General features: G+C 41.5%; 1 protein-coding gene and 1 pseudogene across 1 annotated transcript in view; one reads left to right on the top strand and one right to left on the bottom strand.

The window, feature by feature from the left end:
- Nucleotides 1-22,596, bottom strand: part of YTHDC2 (YTH N6-methyladenosine RNA binding protein C2) — a 93,620-nt gene that overhangs the window by 41,848 nt on the left and 29,176 nt on the right. The window contains exons 8-12 of the mRNA XM_006146896.3: nucleotides 17,596-17,703; nucleotides 15,649-15,797; nucleotides 12,166-12,301; nucleotides 4,565-4,691; nucleotides 4,304-4,369 (exon numbers count right to left, since the gene is read on the bottom strand). Coding sequence (XP_006146958.3) covers nucleotides 4,304-4,369; nucleotides 4,565-4,691; nucleotides 12,166-12,301; nucleotides 15,649-15,797; nucleotides 17,596-17,703 — 586 coding nt within the window. The remainder of the gene's footprint in view (nucleotides 1-4,303; nucleotides 4,370-4,564; nucleotides 4,692-12,165; nucleotides 12,302-15,648; nucleotides 15,798-17,595; nucleotides 17,704-22,596) is intronic.
- On the top strand, nucleotides 18,282-18,864 carry LOC102485990 (40S ribosomal protein S11-like; annotated as a pseudogene).

The raw sequence follows: 22,596 nt of genomic DNA, 5'->3' as shown, positions 1-22,596 counted from the left end.
CATCCTCAGACAGTAGTATGAAACTCACAACAGAAATGTCAGGTAAAGAATTTAGGATATTCATAGTGACAAAGCTAACAGAGCTGGAAGAGAAGAGAGACAATGAACTGCAGAAGAGGCATGAGAAAGGAGTTGATGAGTTCCAGGAGGTGAGAAAATTCTTATAAGATCTAAAAGAGAAAATACATACAAAAAGAATCAAATGGATCTGTTAGAGATGAAGGCTGTAATACAGGAAGTCAAAATCTCCCTTGAAAGTATTAAATGCAGACTAGATCATACAGAAAGTCCAATCTCAGATATAGAAGATAGAATCACTGGCTTAGAAAAATCCACCAAGACTGAGAAAAACTGCTCAAAAAAAAAAAAGAAAAATAATATACGAGAAGTACTAGATATCATCAAACGTCCAAACATCTGGATAACTGGTATCCCAGAAGGTGAAGAGACTCATAAGGGCATTGATAATCTATTCCATGAAATCCTGTAAGAAAATTTTCCAAATCTGGAGAGGCACTCAAAGATCCAGTTCCAAGAAATACAAAGGAATACAAGTAGAATCAACCCAAGAAGATCTTGTCCAAGACACATTATAGCCAGATTGACCAAAACTACAAAGACAAAGACAAGATACTAATATCAGCAAGAAAGAAACGTCAAGTTACCTACAAAGGGTATCCCATCAGGCTGACAGTGGACCTCATGTCCAAGACACATTATAGCCAGATTGACCAAAACTACAAAGACAAAGACAAGATACTAATATCAGCAAGAAAGAAACGTCAAGTTACCTACAAAGGGTATCCCATCAGGCTGACAGTGGACCTCACATCAGAAACAATGCGAGCGAGGAAAGAATGGGAAAATATATTCAAAGTGCTCAGGGAAAAGCAATTTCGACCAAGAATACCATATCCAGTAAGATTATCCTTCGTATGGGAAAAGACACGAACATTCTCAGATAGACAAAACCTGAAATTATTTACCAACACCAGATCCGATCTCCAAGAAGTTCTTAAGGAAGTGCTATACCAGGAAAATTAAATGCAGACACACAAAAATAAGAGTGCAGAAACTAAGAAAATGACCAACTTAATCGTAGGGACAAGTCTGGAGTTGAATATTATATCCCAGAATTTAGTCAGGAAGATTGGACCACAACAGAAGATAGATTACGTACCTGAGACTGAACTGGTGAAATAGCATTTTATGACTTTTGATTAAAACATTGCTGATTTTCTCCTAGGCTTTGGAGAAACATCTTAGAATTTTGTCCTGTCTTGAGCTGCCAATAGGTTCGTGTTCCTACTATTTTTTGTTTCTTTACTTTTTTTTAATTTTTGTTGAGCACATTCTTCTCCAATGCTTTTCTGATAAAGAGTAAAACCTATCTTTTCTCTACAATATTCCATTTCTGATCTATTTTTCCTACTTTGGAAGCAATTCTCTTCAACCTTACCATGCAACCCTTTCACAACTTAACCGCCACTGAGAGCATGCGCTCACCAGAAAGACAGAGAATGGGAGAAAGCACTCCCACTGAGGTGTGTCACACTGAAATCCCCTTTGTCCTCTGCCCTCAGTTCTCCCTCTTTTCAAGATCCTGGGCAAGCATACACATGCGCCTGGCATGTTTTTCAAGCCATCAGGGCCAGGCCATGGACAGCCATGTGGGGCTTGGCTCATAATGTACTTTACTCACTGCACTACAGAGCCAGCACTGAATTTATTTTCTGCTACCACATCTGAATTTGTAAGAGCTCTTTCTTGATTATTCATTCATTCAACAAATATTCCCTGGACATCTATTACATCCAGGCACTGTTTTCAAAGGAGACAAGAAGCTCACTAGATTCTAGTAGGAAGAGAAAGATGATAAATCAATGAAAACAGTGAATAAGGAACTTTAGAGTTTATGAGAAAGTGGTGCGTTCTATGGCACAAGTATAATGGGTTCAGGAGGATGAACAGGCGGGAGAGGTCGACTGCAGTATTAAATAGGGTAAGTGTAGGTGGGCCCAATGAAGATGACATGTGCATAAACATTCTATTTTACAGAAGACTATTTTGTTTCATAAATGCAATCACTTCTACGTGTGTGTGTGGGGCGGGGGGGTCGTTTGCTTTTTAGTTTGTTATAGGGCATGTGCCCTTGGCAGAGAGAGGCAGAGAGGCAGAGAGGGAGAAAGTGAGAAAGCGCCCCCCCCCCCCCCCCACCGCCTGGGTGCGTGTTGGGGGCGGTGCGGACCATGCTATAATTCTTTCTCCTCCACTCTCACCTCAGGATTTGGGGCATACACACACCCTTTGTGTGTGTGTGTGTGTGTGTGTGTGTGTGTGTGTGTGTGTTTATTTTTACAGATTTCTGGCAGAGGGCACATGCATTTGCTGGGGAGACAGACAAAAAGCAAGAAATCTCCCCCCAGGGGCAATGGTCATGCTACAATCCCTTCTCCATTCTCCTCTTGGGATTTTGGGGACACAAAGACACCAGGCATGAGTTTCAAGCTGCTGGGTCCAGGACATGAACCACGGCTGGCTATGTGGGAATCCAGTACCTTAACCATTACACCACCTGCTGGCCTCCCCATCATGTATTTCAAGCCTCCAGATCTAGGACTTAAATGTGGCATCCAACTGCATTAACTACCATGTCACCTGCTGGTCGAGTTTTGTTTTTGTTTTCTCCTGGTTACTCATGACTCAGTTGCATTGAAGTTCCAGGGTTTTCTGTTGGCACTATTATTTGTTTTATTTGTTTGATTTGTGGGTGCTTTCCCTCTCACATGTATGGTGATCAATCCTTGGCAGATGGGTTCATTTTGAAGAGTGAAGCACCAAAATATTCACATACAGAGGTGGAGATTGTTGAATCACCTGCTTTAAAGATGGTCATTTAACCGAAGGAACATCAAACCTCCAATAATTCTAAATCATTTCTCTAGGTTTGGACTATTTTTCCGGAAAACAATTCTCAAATTTTCTGCCAAAGAGCATAAACTTTAAGTGGGAATGGCGGGGAAAGGGAGTAGATGGTATCCTAATGTTCAAACCCATTTTTTGGTTGACACTTTAGCCCTGCTCTGCCGTTGTGTCTGACAACCCCAAATCAAAGCCTCAATGGCTTAATTTTTAAAGGATACCTCCTGTTTCCTGCCAAGGTGGGGAAGGAATATTATCTCATGGCCCAGAAGGGGACTGGGAGCACTACCTGTTCATCACAGAGGATTTCAACCCATTCTGCTACTTTTGGTAGCTCTATCTTTCACTGCTTCATTCCAAGGTAGCTGAATGAGTCTTTAGAAAGCTCTAAAGGTAGCCTGTTTCTCACTGGCACCCTCAATGACGTTTTCTTAGTTCTGCTAAGTGAATCACCACTGATCAATCAGCTCACTGAAACATGTACTACTATCATCCGACAGTCGCCATGTCCTCCTCCAGCTCTTCCATGCTCACTGTCAGTTCATACTTTTTTTTCCCCTAAGATTTTCGTCAAAGGGTGCATGAACTAGCCAGAGAGGGGAACAGTGAGAGGAAAAGTGAGAAATCACCCATCAGAGAAGATGGCCACACTAAAATCCCTCCTCCTCCATTCTCCTCCAAGGATTCTGGGCACACACACACACATGCCAGCATGATTTTCAAGTCACCAGGTCCAGGACTCAAATTACGGTCAGTCATGTGGAAGTTCAGCACCTTAACCACCACCCACCTGCTGGGCCCAGTTTATACCTTTGCTATTCCGTCATTGTCTTTTAATGAGGTTTTAGGGAAACGCAGAGATAAATACATATGTTGAATCTACCATGTTAAAGTGGACATTCCCTCTCGATTTTTCAAAATAAGACAAATAGTGAAACATACTAACAACCTAAAAAATCAGACAGAAAAAGCCCTTAGCATTACAAAAGAAACCTCTGGCTAAGAGATTGTAAATAGCCTACATTTATATATTCTATACTCTACCTGCCTATGATTATAGTTTTAAAAAGAGAGTTAATTAAAAATTATACAGGGACCAGCAGTTAGCGTAATGGCTATGTCACTGGACTCCCACGTAGTCGACCATGGTTCACGTCCCGGACCCGGTGGCTTGAAACTCACACCAGGCGCGTGTGCGTGCGTGCCCAGGATCCCGAGAGGAGAATAGAGGAGAAGGGATGGTGCCGTGGCCATCCCCCCTGGGGGGGGTGATTTCTCGCTTTCTGTCTCTCTGTCCCTCTCCGTCTGTCTGGTGAGCACACACGTCCTATAGCAAAAAAAACCTCTCAAAAAAAAAAAAAAAAATTATATAAAGTTTTACCTGTAAGATTCTAGAAGATCCACAATTTCGGTCTGCCCAAAATGTTTAGCCCAATCTAAAGCCATCCTGCCAAAATTCAAAGACATCACACTGAGACAAAGAAATAATATCCTTAAAATTATAAAACTAGTCACTCAAAATTTTTATTCACCCATTAGAGATGTACCAGCAATTACAGCTTTTAACATACAGACAAACATCAGAGATTGTTTTTAATGTGACTACAGAAAGATACACGAAGAAGGACATAGTGTACATTACCAGCCGTTGGACGCTTTCCTATGGACGTTGGCTCCCATGCTAATCAACTGCTCCACCTGACTTGCAAAACCCCGACCTGCAGCAACCATCAGAGCTGTGGCACTGGTCTCACTGTGCCTGTAATCCACTGACACGGAGAATGGAGACAGACCGTCACCTCTGAGTTATTCAGACCACTTTAATTTTTTTTAATTTAAAAGGCAGAATTAACTTTGGACTTGCTCCTTTAACTACATGCATGCTATACCATTATATAACCCTTTATTCAGATCACCCAAAGGAATTTGTTACTGAAGTGTAAACAGCACTTTGTATAAACAGCATGGTAAGGCTGTCAGATACAAGGCAGGAGAAGATTAAAGATACTCATTAAGATACTTTTTACCAGAAAAGCAAAGTAACTAACTTGTAGAACCTTAAATAACCTTCCTAAATCTAGGTATTACTTTAATCATCAAGTAGTAACACATAATTAAAGAATTAGAAAATTAACTTTCAGGGCCAGCAGGCGGCAAAGTGGCTGTGGGTGCGGGACTCCCACACGGCCAATTGCGGTCTGTATCCCAGACCTGGCGGCTTGCTTTCTCACCAGCTACCCCACCCCCACTCTGACCCTCTCTGGTCAAATTCAAGTAAATAAAGTTAAATAAAATGATTCCTTTTTTTAAAAAAAGCTAATTTTCAGACCCAGCCATGATGGTGCAAGCAGGAGGGTACTGCTGTGCAGTGGCTGAGGCTGCATGGGAGAGGCAGGCTTGGTTCCTGGCCCGACATGAACAAGGCAGACACAGGGCCACATGGCAAAAAGAGCATGACGCGACAAGGCTATCAAGCATACCTACTCCACACACGCACTTCCTCACGTACACACTTAGATGCTCTCTCCTGCTCTCTCCCTCACTGAAATTGCAAATAAATAAATAAATAAAATAAGAGGTGGGGCGGGGGTTCCAGCCTGGTGGCACAATTAGGAGCAAACTGAACTACAATGCTCAACACCACAGGCCGACTGCAGGTTCAGATCCCCAAGTTAGCCTGAAAGTACTCCAGACGTGTACACGTGTCTCCTAGATCCTGGCAAGCCTCGTGAAGCATCTTGGGAAACAGTGGCCTAAAACGATGGGGGGCAAAAGCAAAACAACACGGCAATATGGACCAGCCTGTAGTCCGGGGTTAGGGCCGCTAGATACCACACAGCAACTGTGAAGTTCAAGTTCCAGACCAGGCTGATGGAAACACACTCCAGATATGTATGTTTTCATTCCCAAAACCCTGAAAGGAGGGAGCGAGGTCAGTGCTTCCTCATGTTCCCTCTCTGCTGTTCCCCTCTATGAGAAAAATAATGACAGCTCTATTCAAGTTCCTTCCTAGAATATATTTCTTAAGCAAGTCAATATGATTACTTAGCACTAATTTGCTTCAATTTCAAAATTGTTCGTTTAAAAAGGAATTCATCCCTGGAAAAAAATCTCAGTGGTAAATTTTAAGATAATTACAAAAGGAAAAAAATAATTTTCCATATATACTCAGTTATATTCATTATGTAATAAAACTATCACATGATACCCATTATCGATATACATCAGTGGGGTTTTGTTTGTTTAACTTGCTATCAGCCATGTGAAACTCACCAGTGAGGGAGGGAGACAGAACGTGAGAAAGTAACCCTTCCCCAGTGGATGACCGTGCCACAGTCCCTTCTCTACTCTCCTCTGAGGATTCTGGTCACACACGCACACGTGCCTGGCATGTTTCTCAAGCCGCCAGGTCTGGGACTCAAATTGCACAGTCAGCCATGTGGGATCTAGCCACCTTCACAATCACACCACCTGGCTGGCCCTAAATCAGTGGTTTTAAAGTGGGAAGGGGACTTATAAGAGTAGTACCTCATGCTTGTTTACCTTTGTTTCCTTTTTTTGGTGGGGAGAGGTTTTTGCTACAGAGCACGTACACTTGCCAGAAAGACAGAGAGAGAAAGAAAGCAAGAAATCACCCCCCAGGGGGGATGGCCACGCTGCAGTCCCTTCTCCTCCATTCTCCTCTCGGGATCTTGGGCACGCATGCACACGCGCCCGGCATGAGTTTTAAGCCACCAAGTCCGGGACACGAACCACGGTCGACTACATGGGAGTCCTGCGACATAGCCATTATGCTAACTGTTGGTCCCCCTCATGCTTTTCTAAAAAGATGTTAGAGCAGTTTTGAGTTCATAACAGAACTGAGGAAGGTACAGAGAGATGTCTCATGTATGACCTACCCTAACGATGCATAGCCTCCTCCATTATCAACAGATCCCACCAAAGTGGTACACTTGTTACAACTGACCAGTCTACACTGGCATACTGTCACCCAAAGTCCAAAGTATACCTCAGGGTTCCCCCATGGGACTGCAGAATCTGCAGGTTTAAACAAATGTGTAATGATGTGTGTTTTTATCTTTTAACTGGCTTTTGGCTTTTTGGAAGGACCACCCATTTTGCTACCACCCCTGGAGAAGTCAGCTGCTGAATCACGGGGAGAATAAGAGAGCCCTGTGGAGTGGCCTGGATGACGAGCAACTGAGGCCCTTGTCAAAACCAGAAACGAACTGAGGCCTCCTGCCAGCAACCACTGAGTAAGTGCTCTCAAAAGCAGATCCACCGGCCCTAAGAACCTAGAGATGACCTACAGCCCTTACCTTAAATGAAACTTCATGAGAGACTAGGAAGCAGGTTCTTGACTCTCAGAAACTTCATGTTTTAGGCTATTACATCTGGAGTCATTTGTCACGTAACAATAGATGACTAGTCCAGTGAGCGTGACAAAGACTCCCAGTCTTACTAATTATTCGCTGCTTCTTCAAAATCACATGGACAAAACGACTGTACTAAAAAGAATTCTATGAAGCTCATGGTTTCCTGGATCACATGAAATATTTTCAACTCCAACACCAAATAAGAGTGGAGATTTTAGAAGAAAAATAAAAAGATGGGATGTGAGCAACTGTTCACAGAGTTACCATAACATTCTTTCCTATTTTCTTTTTATGGCTTAAATATTCTGGACTAAAGAGAATTGATAAACTAAACACGAAAGGAGAGGAGAGACTTGGGTTCACAGGGTGACCATTACGAATGTAATAGTCCAGTATTCACTAAAGAGACATTTAGGAAGGGTCAGCCCTAATGTAGTGATGAAGCAAGTGCATTGGGAGCCAGATCCCATATAACCAACCATGTTTCAAATCCTGTTCCCAGCAACTTGAAAAACATAAAGTACACGTGTGTGTATGTGTCTATGTGCATGCTCCAAATCCTAATGGGATGGTCTCCTACCCGTGAGTGCACATACAACTGCACACCTTCTCTGGCAATTTAAAAAAAGAGAAATTAAACTCTTGATATGAAAAAAGCACCCTCTCCCCCCACACACACACCAAAAAATAAATATCTAGGAAGATAATATTTAAATATCTAAAATAGCTAATAAATATTTCTAAGCAACATGCCTTAGACTTTACATCTTAACGTTCAAGCACAAATGCTAAACTCATTCAGAGTAAGTATTTTAAAATATTGGGGCCAGCAGATGCCATGGTGGTTAAAGGCATTGGGCTACCACATGGCCAAATGCGGTTTGAGTCCCAGACCTGGTGGCTTGCTTTCTCACTTTCCTTCTCTCTTTCTCATTCTATCCCTCTCTAATTTAACTAACTAACTAAATGAATATCTATCTATCTATCTATCTATCTACACAACTGCAATTTAAATCCCAAATCTGGCAGCTTGAAACTCATGCCGGGTGCCTGTGTGTGAGTGCTCTAAATTCCAGGAGGAGAATGGAAGAGAAGGGACTGCAGCATGGTCATCGCCCTGGGGGTGATAACTCATATTCCTTCTCACTGTCTCTCTCCAAAGAGTGCACATGCCATATGGCAAAAACAAAGAAAGAAAGAAAAGAAAAGAAAAGAAAAGAAAAGAAAAGAAAAGAAAAGAAAAGAAAAGAAAAGAAAGGAAAAGAAAAGAGAGAGGAAAAAAGGATATCAGAAAACTGAACATGAACAAATACTGAACACTTACAAATAATTACTTTTCAAAATACAGATCAATTATTTTTCAAAAAGTAAGCTTTAAAAAAGTATATCAACAGGAACCAAAATACACTTATAATGAGCAAAAAGTGTAAAAGAACCGTGGTGTGGTAGTTAAGGCGCTGGACATTCCCACATGGCTGACCACAGTTCAAGTCCTGGACCTGGCGGCCTTCTTTTTCTCCTATCCCCTCTCTCTTTCTCTCTCTCCCTGTGTCTCTCTCTGGTCAAATTAAATTAAAATAAACGAATAAATAAATTAAATTAAATAAATAATTCTTTAAAAAAAAAAAAAGAACCCTCATTTATGAGAGGGCTCCTAAAGTTCGTGGAAACGCATATTACAAAAACTGTGGGCCAGCCCAAGGCATGGTGGCTAAGGCAGCTAGCTCTCACGATGGCCACCCTCGCAGTTTGAGTCTCAAATCTGGTGGCTAGAGAAATGTGCCAGGTGCATATGCATGTGTGCTCACAATCTGAAAAGGAGGGGAAAATGGGAGAGAAATGATTGTGCCATGGCCATTCTCCACAGGGGGCAGAGTGTCCTCTCCACCAAGCGCGCACACACCCTCTGACAAAACAAATAACAGAAAACTTTATACGCAGATTTACATTTTTTTTTTCATGAAAATAAACACGCTTTATCTTTTAAGTGTTTCAGTCTCTTAATTGCCAGAGGGCACCTGTGCTTGCCAGGGACAAGGAACTCAGACCAATGGGGCATGGCCACACCACAATCCCTTCTCCCTTTCTCCCTCCATTCAGGATTTTGGGCACACATGTGCCTGAAACGCATATTACAAAAACTGTGGGCCAGCCCAAGGCATGGTGGCTAAGGCAGCTAGCTCTCACGATGGCCACCCTCGCAGTTTGAGTCTCAAATCTGGTGGCTAGAGAAATGTGCCAGGTGCATATGCATGTGTGCTCACAATCTGAAAAGGAGGGGAAAATGGGAGAGAAATGATTGTGCCATGGCCATTCTCCACAGGGGGCAGAGTGTCCTCTCCACCAAGCGCGCACACACCCTCTGACAAAACAAATAACAGAAAACTTTATACGCAGATTTACATTTTTTTTTTCATGAAAATAAACACGCTTTATCTTTTAAGTGTTTCAGTCTCTTAATTGCCAGAGGGCACCTGTGCTTGCCAGGGACAAGGAACTCAGACCAATGGGGCATGGCCACACCACAATCCCTTCTCCCTTTCTCCCTCCATTCAGGATTTTGGGCACACATGTGCCTGGCATGTTTTTCAAGCTACCAAGTCTGGGATTTAAAATGTGCATTTGACCAAGTGGGATCTAGTCACCTTAACCCCCACACTATGGACTAGCCCCAACAATTATTTTTGAACACTTACTATAAACCTCCGGGAGATACTGTGATAAGAAAACAAAGTTTCTACCCTCCTGTAGTTTTCATTCTCGTAGATATGACAGGTAATAAAAACTAAAAATCTATTTCAGGCAGTAAAACACATAAAGATGTTTAGAAACCAGGTTAAGAAGAAATACTGGAGAAAGGGTACACTTTTAATAAGGCAGCCAGCAAAGGCCTCCCCGAGGCGGCAATGCCCATGCAGAGAACCTAAATGAAGTAGGTGCTGGGCCACAGGAGCATCTGTGGGGACAGTACTCCAGGCATGGTAAACAGAACAAAGGCTCAAAGATGGGAATGTGCCAGCATGTGAAGAACAGCAAGAACGTCGATGTGCCTTAAAGCACAGCGAATAGGAGAGCGGTAGAAAATGAGATGAAAAAGGCAGCCCGGGACTCAGCCAGAGAAAGGACTTCGGTTTTTGTTCACACAATCAGAAGCATGGAAGAGTCGAGAGCGAGCAAGTAGCACAATCCAATTCCCTTTTTAAAAGAATCAGTCTGGGGGCCAGCAGGTGGCATGGTGGTTAAGGTGCTGGACTCCCAGATGGCCAATCGCAATTCAAGTCCTCGGCCTGGTGGCTTGCTTTCTCACTTTCCTTTTCTCTCTCTCTCTCTCTCACTCACTCTGGTAAGCACATGTACCCTAGGGCAAATTAAAATATAACAGATTAAAATTAAATATAAATTATTATTTTATTTTTTAACAAAACGATCTGGGCCCAGCCTTACAGCCTAGTAGTTAAAGGAACTAGAGCCCACATGGCTGACTGTGGTTCAAATATCAGCACCAGAGGCTTGTAAACCATGCCAGGTTGACCGGCAGGTGGCATGGTGGTTAAGGGCGCTGGACTCCCACAAGGCCAACCACGGTTTAAGTCCTGGACCTGGCAGCTTGTTCTCTCATTCTCTCTCTCTTGCTCGCTCTGTCCCTCATTGATCAAATTTAAATAAGTAAATAAAATAAAGTTAAATAAAATAACTCTTTAAAAAAAGGGAAAGAAAACGATGCCAAGCACGTGTGCCCATAATCCCAGCTGGATGGACAAGCAGAGAACAGATGGTGGCATGACCATGCCCCCACTGGGGGAGTGCTTTTTCTCTCCACCTTTTGGTCTATCTGTCTGTCTCTCTTCGAAAGCCCACAAACCCTCTGGCAATTGAAAAAAAAAAAAAAAAAAAGAAGAAAGAAAGAATGAAGGATCAATCTGATTGCTCTATGGAGAAGAGAACCCATACCATAACAGCAGAAGCAATTAGTGTGCTACTGTGACAGTTCAGGAAAGAGCGTGGCCGTGGACTAGGTAGGCAAAGCAAGGGGACGAAAGGTGGTCAGACTCAGAATTTCACTCAGCAGGGACAGCCAACGCGACCTGCTAAGGGCATGTGTGTGGAGTGCAGGAACAAAGTCCAGGACGGTTCTGTCTGCTCTGTGGCCTCAGTAACAAGGTAAATGACGGTGCCCATTCCCTGAACAGGGAACAGTGAGGGAAGAGCAGGCTGAGGGAGGTGCAGGACCAGAGCTACCTGACGTCTAAGTCCTCCGCAGTGCTGGCCTACAAGTTCCGTTCTGCCTTTTGCCTAGAGGCCCCCCAGGGTTCTGAAACTCACCTCTGATTGTATGTTGGCAATCATGCACCATATCAACGAAACCAGTGAAAATATATGTCACATGATGCAAAGTATGTACATGTCAATTAGAAGATCGACAAATGTAACTAAAGGTATGCTAAAATTTTTCATTGACTAAATGGATAATATACAGCAATCGTTAATAACTTTTCCTTTATTTGAAATCACAAATCTTTCTGAGTCTAAGAAAATCTTCCCTCCCAAGCCGAGATGGGGAAGGACCAAGTGTATGTATGGGTACAATATATACACAAGAACATTTCTGTACATAAAGTCATACATTCACAGACATTAGGGCATTATCCTGGAGACACTGGATAGAATCCGACTTTACAACATATTTATTTATTCTACTATGCTCTGCTAGTAAGAAAATCCTGATTTGTTCATTTAAAGTAAAAGTACTCAAAAAGATCAAATTATTAGCTGTGAACCAAAATATGGAGTACATGTATTTTGAATTAAACTATACTTTTACCATAAATAACTCCGAGAGTAATTTTAAATTCTTAAATAAACTTACCACTAACATTTTCAGTTAAAATAAGGTGAAAGACTTGAGCAAAGGCGTCAACATCTCTATGCAGCCAAATGTCAGAGAGACAAGCATCCATTTCTTTTATTAGCCATGGTTCAAGGCAATTCACATCTTTTTCTGTCTTTAAAGGAAAAAAATTAAAAAGCACAAAGTTTATAAATTACCTAGCAGGAACCAATAGATGGCATAATACTTACATCCCTGGACTCCCACATGGCCAACCACAGTTCGAGTCCCTGACCCAGCAGCTGGAAACTTATGCCGGGCATGTGTGCACATGTGCCCAAAATCCTGAGAGAAGAATGGAGGCGACGGGCATTGCCCCAGGAGGTGATCTCTTGCTTTCTGTCTCTCTCTCTGTCTCTCTTTATCCAGCAAGCGCATGTACCCTACAGCAAAAATCTCTGAAAAATAAATAACCTAGCAGCTTAACATTTGCTTACAAAGTATGTAAGACAGCCACAATGACCACAAGAACTCTAATCATATCATCCTAGAGCAAAGATTTTGACATAATAGTTTCTAATCACAAACATCACTCACGATACTACTAGATTGTTGGAAAAATCATGTCGAATTTTTTCTGTTTTTCTATGCAAAATCATGGTTATGACTTTTCTGACAACCCAATATATTATGTTCCTACATTCACCCTTTATCTGAGAATGAGCTTGCCAACAAAGAACTATGATCCAGTCACAATATGACAACATTAACTAGCTATGCTACTGAGAGAAATGGTTTTGTGTTTGTTTTTGTTTGTTTGTTTTATTAATTTATTGGAGAAGTTTTGCTATAGGGCACGTGCCCTCGCCAGAAAGAGAGAGGCGATTAGACAGAAAGCGAGATATCGCCCCCCAGGGGGGATGGCCACACCACATTCCCTTCCCCTCCATTCTCCTCTCAGGATCTTGGGCACACACGCGCACGCACGTGTGAGTTTACGCCATCAGGTCTGAGACGTGAACCACGGTCAACTACATGGGAGTCCAGCGACATAGCCATTACACCAACTGCTGGTCCCTGTTTTTATTTTTTTGCTAGAGGCCCATGTACTCACATGACAGCAACAGAGAGAGAAAGAGAGAGGAAACAGGGAACGGTCACACCCCTTCTCCTCCCTTTCCCTCTGTTCAAGATTTCGGACACGTATGTGCACACGCCCGAGTGTTTGTCAGGGTCAGCCATACGGGATCCAGCTGCCTTACCCACCAGGCCTTACCACCAAGCTAGCCTGCACTATTACGACATATTCCTGTACGCCAGTGGTTCTCCCAAGTGCGTATCACAATAAGCATTATCTACAGCTTTTTAAGACTGATGCCAGGTCCCAACTCGGATTAGAAATATCAGAATCCCTGGTGTTAGGAGACTAGATTTCACTGAGCTTTAAAAGGTCCTCATGTGGGGCCAGCAGGTATTGTGGTGGTTAAGGCGCTAGATTCCCACACAGTCAACCACATTTTGAGCCCCAGACCATAGGTTTGAAAATGTCAGGTAGGGTCGGCAGGTGGCATGGTTATTAAGGGCGCTGGACTCCCACATAGCCCACCACGGTTCAAGTCCCAGACCTGGAGGCTTGCTTTCTCACTTTCTCTCTCTCTGTCATTCTCTGGTCAAATTAAAATAAATAAAGGTAAATAAAATAATTATTTGAAACAGAAAAAGGAAAATCACTTCGGGTGTATGTACATGAGTGCCCAATATCACAAAAGGAGAATGAAAGAGAAGGGACTACAGCATGGCCATCCTCCCCAGAGGGAATTCTCACTTTACCTTTCTCTGTATTTCTGTGATAAGCACATGTGCCCTATGGCACAAACTTTTTTTTTCTTTTGGAGAGGTTTTTGCTATAGGGCACGTGCACTTGCCAGACAGACAGAGAGCGACAGAGAGACAGAAAGCGAGAAATCACCCCTCAGGGGGGATGGTCACGCTGCAATCCCTTCTCCTCCATTCTCCTCTCGGGATCTTGGGCACGCATGCACACGCGCCCAGCATGAGTTTTTTAAGCCACCGGGTCCGGGACGCGAACCACGGTCGACCATGTGGGAGTCCAGCGACATAGCCACTACGCCAACTGCTGGTTTCCAAGGCACAAACATTTTTTTAAAAAATTTTAAAAAGCTCCTCAGGCAATGTAATGTGTGACCAGGCTTAAGAACCACTACTTTACATGGTCAAATGCTGTTTACTGACTTAAATGAATCATCCTTATACTACATAACGATTTTAAACATTTGTTAAAAATATGTTTAATGGGGCCAGCAGGTGGCATGGTGATTAAGGCACTGGACTCCCACACGGCCAAATCCTGTTCCGAGTTCCAAACCCACAGGGTTGAAAAATCACACCAGGTGTGTGTGTGCATGTGCCCAAAATATCAGAATGGAGGAGAAGAGATTGCAGCATGGCCCTCCTCTGGGTGGGTGAGATCTAACTTCTCCTCTCTATTTCTCTGTCTCTCTGGGGCAAGCACAAAATTGTACTTAAGTATATTTGAAAACTCACGCATACTTTGGGACCAGCAAATGGCACAGTGGACCACCGCCTGGTCAACTATGGTTTGAGCCCCAGACCTGCTGGCTTGAAAATCATGACAGGTGCATGTGCATGTGGGCCCAAGCTCCTAGGAGGAGAATGAAAGAGAAGGAACTGCAGCATGACCATCCCCCCAGGAGGGGGTTTCTCACTTTCCTTCTCATTATGTCTGTGTGTCTGTCTGTCTGTCTGTCTGTCTCTCTCTCTCTCTCTCTCTTCACCAGGGAGCACACACACCCTAAGGCAAAACTTCTTTTTAAAAAAGGTCTGTATTTAATTTGGATGAATATGAACTTTAACAAGGATAGAAAACTACAAATATATCTGTATTTGCATACCTTCTCACGTTCAAAAACAGTTAAAATCTTTTCCTAAATAAAAGAAAGTTTTAAAAAATATTTTGTAATCTGAGATAAACTAAGAGAATCACCCTAAAGTTTATTCAATAAAAATGATAATCTCATAAAAATTTCATTCTACACAATTTTCATTCAAAATATCGGGCCAGCAGATGGTGTGGTGGTTAAGGCGCTAGAATTCCCACATGGTCAACTGCGGTTTGAGTGGCAGCTTGCTTTTTCTCTCTTTCTCTCTCTCTCTGTCAAAACTCATGTGAAAAAAAAATAAATAATTATTTTTAAAAACATATGTATCAGTGAGACCTACCTGTGGCGGTGCAGCAGTAGCACGACATACTGTGATCTGCTGGAGGGGGGAGCAGGGAGATGGGCTATGACCTGAGACCCTACTGAGCATGCTGTTTTTCTCTCCCTCTCTCTGTCTCTCGCTCACAAAAGACATAAGCAAACTTAAAAAAATACATATATACATACACAAATATAAATATATATATATACGCACACATATATACACACACACATACACAATACACACACACACGTTAGTGTGAAATCACTGAGGTCTTACCAACTGGCTGAAGACAGCATCACCACCATCATCCAGTAAATCATACTCTTCAGTCACACTGGGAACACTTCTCTGCCTCTGAGATTCAGGCTTGAATGTATTCTCCTGAGCTGAGTACCACTCTGTAAGTGTGGTTTGTTGTTTCTCCTCTAAATTAATTACCAAAGAAAGAATAGGTCGATAAATGCATTCCTTTCTGATATGCATTTGTTTTTTCTTGTATTTGTTTTTTTTTCTTTTTTGGAGAGGTTTTTGCTATAGGGCGCGAGCACTCACCAAACAGACAGAGACAGAGAGACATAGAGACAGAAAGCGAGAAATCACCCCCCAGAGGGGATGGCCATGCCACAAGCCCTTTTCCTCCATTCTCCTCTCGGGATCTTGGGCACACATGCACACGCACCCAGTGTGAGTTTAACCCACCGGGTCCGGGACTCGAACCGCAGTCGACTACGTGGGAGTCCAGCGACATAGCCATTACGCTAACTGCTGGTCCCTCTGATATGCATTTGTTTTAAAAAATTAAGTAAATCTGATATTACTTCAAAGTTCGTCTCACTCTACAGTTATTTTAAGATATATTAATTACAAATATTGAATAAATGTGTTACCCTAAACCATAAGGACACACAAAACTGCTTAAAAATCTCATGTATTTGGGCCATGAGGTCTCATGGAGGTTAAGGCGGCTGGATCCCACATGGCTGCTGGTACAGTTCCAGTTCAGTCCCAGACCCAGGAGCTTGAAAAATCACACCGGGCACTTGTGCATGCATGCCCAAAATCCTGAGAGGAGAATGGAAGAGAAGGGATTGTGGTATGGCTATCCCCCCTCAGGGGTGATTTCACAGTCTCTCTCTTCTCTCTCTCTGCCTCTCTCTGGTGAGTACATGCACCCTACAGCAAAAAAAAAAAAAAAAAAGTACATTTTTATCCATATTATAAATATTACTAAAATCAATGACAATATTCAAATTATACTTTATAGGAATTATTTATTAAATTTCTACCACCATCTCAGTTGTTTAAGACACAATTACATGTAATTTTCACCTTCAGCAATTTCAAAATGTAGTTTTACAATTTACATGTAAGTGATCAGCAACTCACAGTGACAAAGGTGCTACTAATTACATTTTTCAAGTAGAGAACCAGAGTTAAGGTATTTGTCCAAGGTCATACAGAGTAAACAAAGGAAACAAAGCTTGAACCATGTTTTCTATAATGAATAATGAAGTGAAAAAAAAATTTTTTAAAAGGAACATAAATCTTAATTCAAAAGTTGAGATAAAATAAAGGTCTTTACAAGGGATGTACTAACAGGGCATATCCAAATGCCTACTTGCTAAACTCCAAGTACAAATACAATCCCACAACACTATCAAGACCAGAAAAAAAATTTTTTTTTAAAGAATCTTTGGATACAGACATACTCAACTTCCTCACCTTTGGCATCTACTTTCCGTTCCTCTCCACTAAAAATAACTTCAAGACATAAATCAGGGAACCAGCAGTTAGCGTAATGGCTATGTCGTTGGACTCCCACGTAGTTGACCGCGGTTCTCGTCCCACACCCGGTGGCTTAGAACTCACGCCGGGCGCGTGTGCATGCGTGCCCAAGATCCCGAGAGGAGAATGGAGGAGAAGGGATTGCGGCGTGACCATCCCCCCTGGGGGGGTGATTTCTCGCTTTCTGTCTCTATGTCTCTCTCTGTCTGGCGAGCGCACACGCCCTATAGCGAAAAACTCTCCAAAAAAAATGTTTAAAAAAAGACATAAATCACAATGCAAAGATACAATAGGGACAATATTATAATATAGTATTATACAATTCTACACAAAGAGAAAGACACTTTCAAGAGACCAACCTCCAGAACTTAAGGCTAGAGTACTCAAAAAAATAATTAATAGTAATTGCTTTGTGTATCTTTGATAAAAAAAACTTACCTCGCTGCTTTTCCTTTTTGTACTTCAACATTTCCTTGTTCGTATATCCAGTCGTTCTTAAAATATCTTCCAGAAACATTTCTTTTACTTCAAATGGTCTTCCCTGTACTAAATAATAGAATGTTGTTAAATCAGTCCATTTGCGTCTTATACATAATGCACATAAAACCACAAGAATCCCAAGTTCATGAACTGGAGTGTGATATCCAAAAGCAGTTCTCTGGTTCAGGTGACAATCATGACAGTGGCCTTTAAATATAACTCTGATTTATACTATTGTCTCATTTCAGACAACTGCCCTTTTTTTTGAGAGAGAGATTTTTGCTATAGGATATGTGTGCTCACCAGAGAGACAGAAAGCGAGATATCACCTCCCGGGGGATGGTTGGCGCCACAATCCCTCTCGGGATTTGGGGCGCATATGCACACATGCCCAGCGTGAGTTTCAAGCTGTGGGGTCTGGGGCTGAATCAGTCAACAACGTGCGAGCCCAGCGATTTAAGTGTCGACTATCCACTAACCTATGTGACATCATGCTAGGTGCCAAGAATAAAAATGGGAAGCAGAAATAAGTCTATCTTCTGCCCCCTGAGGCAGACTATCAGGGAAGACAGACCTTAGTCCAATAATCCAGAATACAAATGTAAAAACAAGAGTTTTGAGAAGTCCTACAAGAGAGGCCTATGAAAGAGAACTGTAAGACATCGTAACAGTATATAATGTAAGGAGGGGATCTGACTGGATCAAGAAAAATATCCTTGCTTTTTTATTTCTTTTTTTTCAGGCAGCTAGGAAGATGGCAGATATTCGGACCAAGTGTGCTTATCAAAAGCAGCTGACCATCTTCTGAAAAAAGAAGAGGGTCCTGCTAGGAGAAACTGGCAAGAAGTTCCTAAGATACTACAAGAACGTCAGTCTGGGCTTTAAGACTCCCAGAGAAGCCACTGAAGATGCCTACATTGATAAGAAATGCCACTTCACTGGTAATGTCTCCACTCAAGGACAGATCCTGTCCCCTGTGATGACCAAGACAAAGATGCAGAGGACCACCATCATCTGCCGGGACTACCTCCACTACATCTCCAAGTACAATCACTTCGAGAAGCGACACAAGATGTCCGTGCACTGTCCCCTGCTTCAGGGACACCCAGATTGGCGACATCACCATGGTGCTCAAGTGCCAGCCCCTGAGCAAGACTGTACACTTCAACATGCTCAAGGTCACCAAGGCCACCAGCCAGCACCAAGAAGCAGTTCCAGAAGTTCTGAGCCTGGATAAACACCCATTCTCCAATTAAATAAAGTTATTTTCCCACCCATAAAAAGAAAAATATCCTCACTGAAAATGAAGAACAAGAGGAAAACAATAAAATAACTAGGCTATATAAAAACAAAAGAATGTGTAATGAAGAAAAATACCATGTGCAAAGTATTCACGGTGGAAAGAAATATGTTTTCAAGAAACTAAAAGGCTAACTTACTCAGAATAAGAGTGGGAGATGTAGTTATTATTACTACGATTCCACATCAGAAAAGACTGCTCTGGCGGCAAAGTGGAGAATCAACTTAAAAGACAGTGAAACGAATACATCAGACCAGGTAGGAACTACAACAGCGGTTCCAGTAGAAGAAATGTAACCTGAACGGGACTGATCAGAGCAAAAATGGAAAAGCAGCAGACAGCTTCTACAGACAGTCGGCAGGCACAATCGAGTTTATATTGAATATGGGAGAATGATAAAGAAAGAAACATCAGCCACAGATCTTGGATGCCTCGCTTATAAAACTGGAAGGATGAAGATATAATTGTCCTGGGTAAAAAGAAATGAGGAACAGACTGGTTGGTGGGAGATTGGTGTGGTTTCAAGCATGTCAAAAATGAAATGCCAAAATATGCTTTCAAGAAGATTTTACTTGCCTGATCACCCAAGAACATTATGAGAAGAATTTAAAGGTTTGTGATTTAAATACTAGGTTGACAGTAACTTGTATGATTAACCAAGAAGGTAAGAAAAGAAGAGGTTTTGTAGAAAAGATTAAACGTGCAGTTTGGGGAATATCAGAAGTGAGATGTTTAAAGATATCAAAATCTGAAACTCTAAACAAAATCTGAACTGTAAATAAAGATTGAGGAGACATCAGTATAAAAAGAAAGTGAAGGCCAAGCACATGATGACAGCCTTCAGGAATACTAACTGCTTCCCTAATACCTAGCGCAGTACAAAACAGAGGAAGAAAATAAAGAAAGAGAGGGAAACAAAACAGAGAATTAATCAAAGAATTAACCCTAAAAAAAACCAAACATTTAAGCATCATGCAAAAGAAGAGAAACTCAGAGGAGACTGAAAAAGTGCAAGCTGCAATGCAGAGTAAGACTCAGGAGGCACTGATACCAAGTAAAGTATAGGATCTGGAGGCGAGCAGTTGACATAATGGCTATGTTACTGGACTCCCATATAGTTGACCGCGGTTCCAGTCCGGAACCCGGTGGCTTAAACCCACGCCGGGGATTCTCTCCCGAGAGGAGAACAGAGGAGAAGGGATTGCAGCGTGGCCATCTTCATCCACAAGCAGTTCAATGGAAATCATGGAAATGTCTGATAAAGAATTTAGAATATTCATAATGGTGAAGCTAACAGAGATGGAAGAGAAGAAAGACAATGAACTGCAGAAGAAAAAGGAGAAAGAAGTTGATGAGTTCCAGGAGGTGAGAAAATGCTTACAAGATGTAAAGAAGGAATTACATACTTTAAAAAAGAATCAAACGGAACTATTAGAGATGAAGGCTATAATACAGGAAATCAAAATCTCCCTTGAAAGTATTAAAAGCAGACTAGACCATACAGAAAATAGAATCTCAGACATAGAAGAGAAAATTGCTGGCCTAGAAAATCCAACACGAGGACTGAGAAAATTGCCCCAAAATTTGAGAATATACAAGAAGTACTAGATACCATCAAATGTCCAAACATCCAGATAATTGGCATTCCAAAAGGTGAAGAGACTCATAAGGGCACTGATAATCTATTCCATGAAATCCTACAAGAAAACTTTCCAAACCTAGAGATGCTTTCAAAGATCCAGTCCCAAGAAATACAAAGGACCCCAAATAGAATCAACCCAAGATCTTTTCTAAGACACATTACAACCAGGTTGACCAAAACCACAGACAAAGACGAGATACTAAGATCGGCAAGAGAAAAACATCAAGTTACCTGCGAAGGACATCCCATCAGGCTCACAGCAGACCTTGCATCAGAAACAATGCAAGCGAGGAAAGAATGGGAAAATATATTCAAAGTGTTAAGAGAAAAGCAACTTCAGCCAAGAATACTGTACCCAGCAAGATTATCTTTCATGTGGGAAGAAAAGACAAGAACATTTTCAGATAATCAAAACCTCAAAGAATTTACCAGCACCAGACCAGATCTCCAAGAAGTTCTCAAGGGAGTGCTACATCAGGAAAATTAAATACAGACACACAGAAATAAGAGTTCAAAAACTAACAGAGTGGCCAACTTTATCATAGGGACAAGTCTGGAGTTGAGTATTATATCCCAGAACTTAATCGGGAAAATTGAACCAGAACAGAAGATTAAAGTACGTGAGACTGAACTGGTGAAGTATAATTTTATGACTTTTGACTAAAATATTGCTGATTTTCTTGTAGACTTTGTTATCTAGTTGTAAGGATTTGTGTCCTGCCTTGAGATATGGATAGCTTCATGCACCTACCATGTGAACAGAATCCTAACCAGTTTCCTGGCTTTAAGCAAAGTTCCTTAGCATTTCTTTAAGTTAAAACTGTTTTTCTTAATAGTACCAAGTGAACTTACTATTGAAAGTAATTAGATGATTTAAGAAATTGTGTGATCATTACAATGTGCATGGGAAAGGAATGGAAGACAATTGTAGACACCAGAGATAGTGTGAGAAGAGGGTAGGAAAGGACAGAGGGTCAGAATAGGAGGTAAAAAAAAATATTCTAGAAACTACAAATGGAAAAATTCTTATAATAATATGCACAATTAAGCCATTATGCAGTATATTCTGGATGGAAAATCACATTTTGTATGCTATGGCAATGCATAGGGAAGAATGTAAATTAAATTAAAAAAAGTTTCAGGGAAAAAAAAACACTAAAACTGATTTTCTTGAAATTAAAAAAAGCATTAGAAATATCTATTTGATGCCTGCAGTAAGATATATAGCCCCTTCTAGGTGCTACTTTATAGGATGTTCATTCTACTCACTGAGGCTTATACCTAAAGTTGGACTTGTGTTCATGGAAATGTATATATCAGCTGTGCTAGCTATGAAAATATTTAGATTAATTAAGATCTTTAGTGACTCAATAAAATGTGTGTGTGTGTGTGTGGGGGGGAGAGTATAGAAAGCAAACATAGATACCAGAGACAGTTTGGGAGGAGAGTGGGAAATGGCAGAGGGTAAGAGATAGGGAATTAAGGATGGGGAGAAAAAAGCAAAACATACAGGAAACAAGAAATGGAAAATTATTTGTTGATGATAACATGTATGTTGATGTGCTTGACTGAGCCAATATATAATGTACTCTGGATGGTAAATCTCACTTTGTATGCCCTAATGATGTACAGTTAATGAATGTAAATAAATTTAATTTAAAAAAAGGAAAAAAAAATTATAGGATCTAAGTATTACACACACACACACACACACACACACAAAGTTAACTCTAACAAGTAACATGGAAAGTATAAGCAAGACTTCTGCTTAAAATCTGAGTATTAGGGGTCAGCCAGTGGTGTGGAGATTAAGGTAGCTGGATTCCACATGGCTATTTTCATAGTTTGAGTCCCAGATCCAGTGGTTTGAAAAATATGCCAGACATGCACATGTGCCCAAAATTCTGAGAAGGGCATGGAGGAGAAGGAATTACAGTTGGCCATTCCCCTGAGGGGTGCTTTCTCAATTTCCCTTTATCTTCCCTTTTCTCTCTCTTCATCTTTTTCCCTCTTTCCC

This window comes from Tupaia chinensis, unplaced genomic scaffold (assembly GCF_000334495.1).
Source record: "Tupaia chinensis unplaced genomic scaffold, TupChi_1.0 Scaffold000195_1, whole genome shotgun sequence".
In the NCBI taxonomy this organism is placed as follows: Eukaryota; Metazoa; Chordata; class Mammalia; order Scandentia; family Tupaiidae; genus Tupaia; species Tupaia belangeri.
This window is presented reverse-complemented; position numbering and strand designations above follow the sequence as displayed.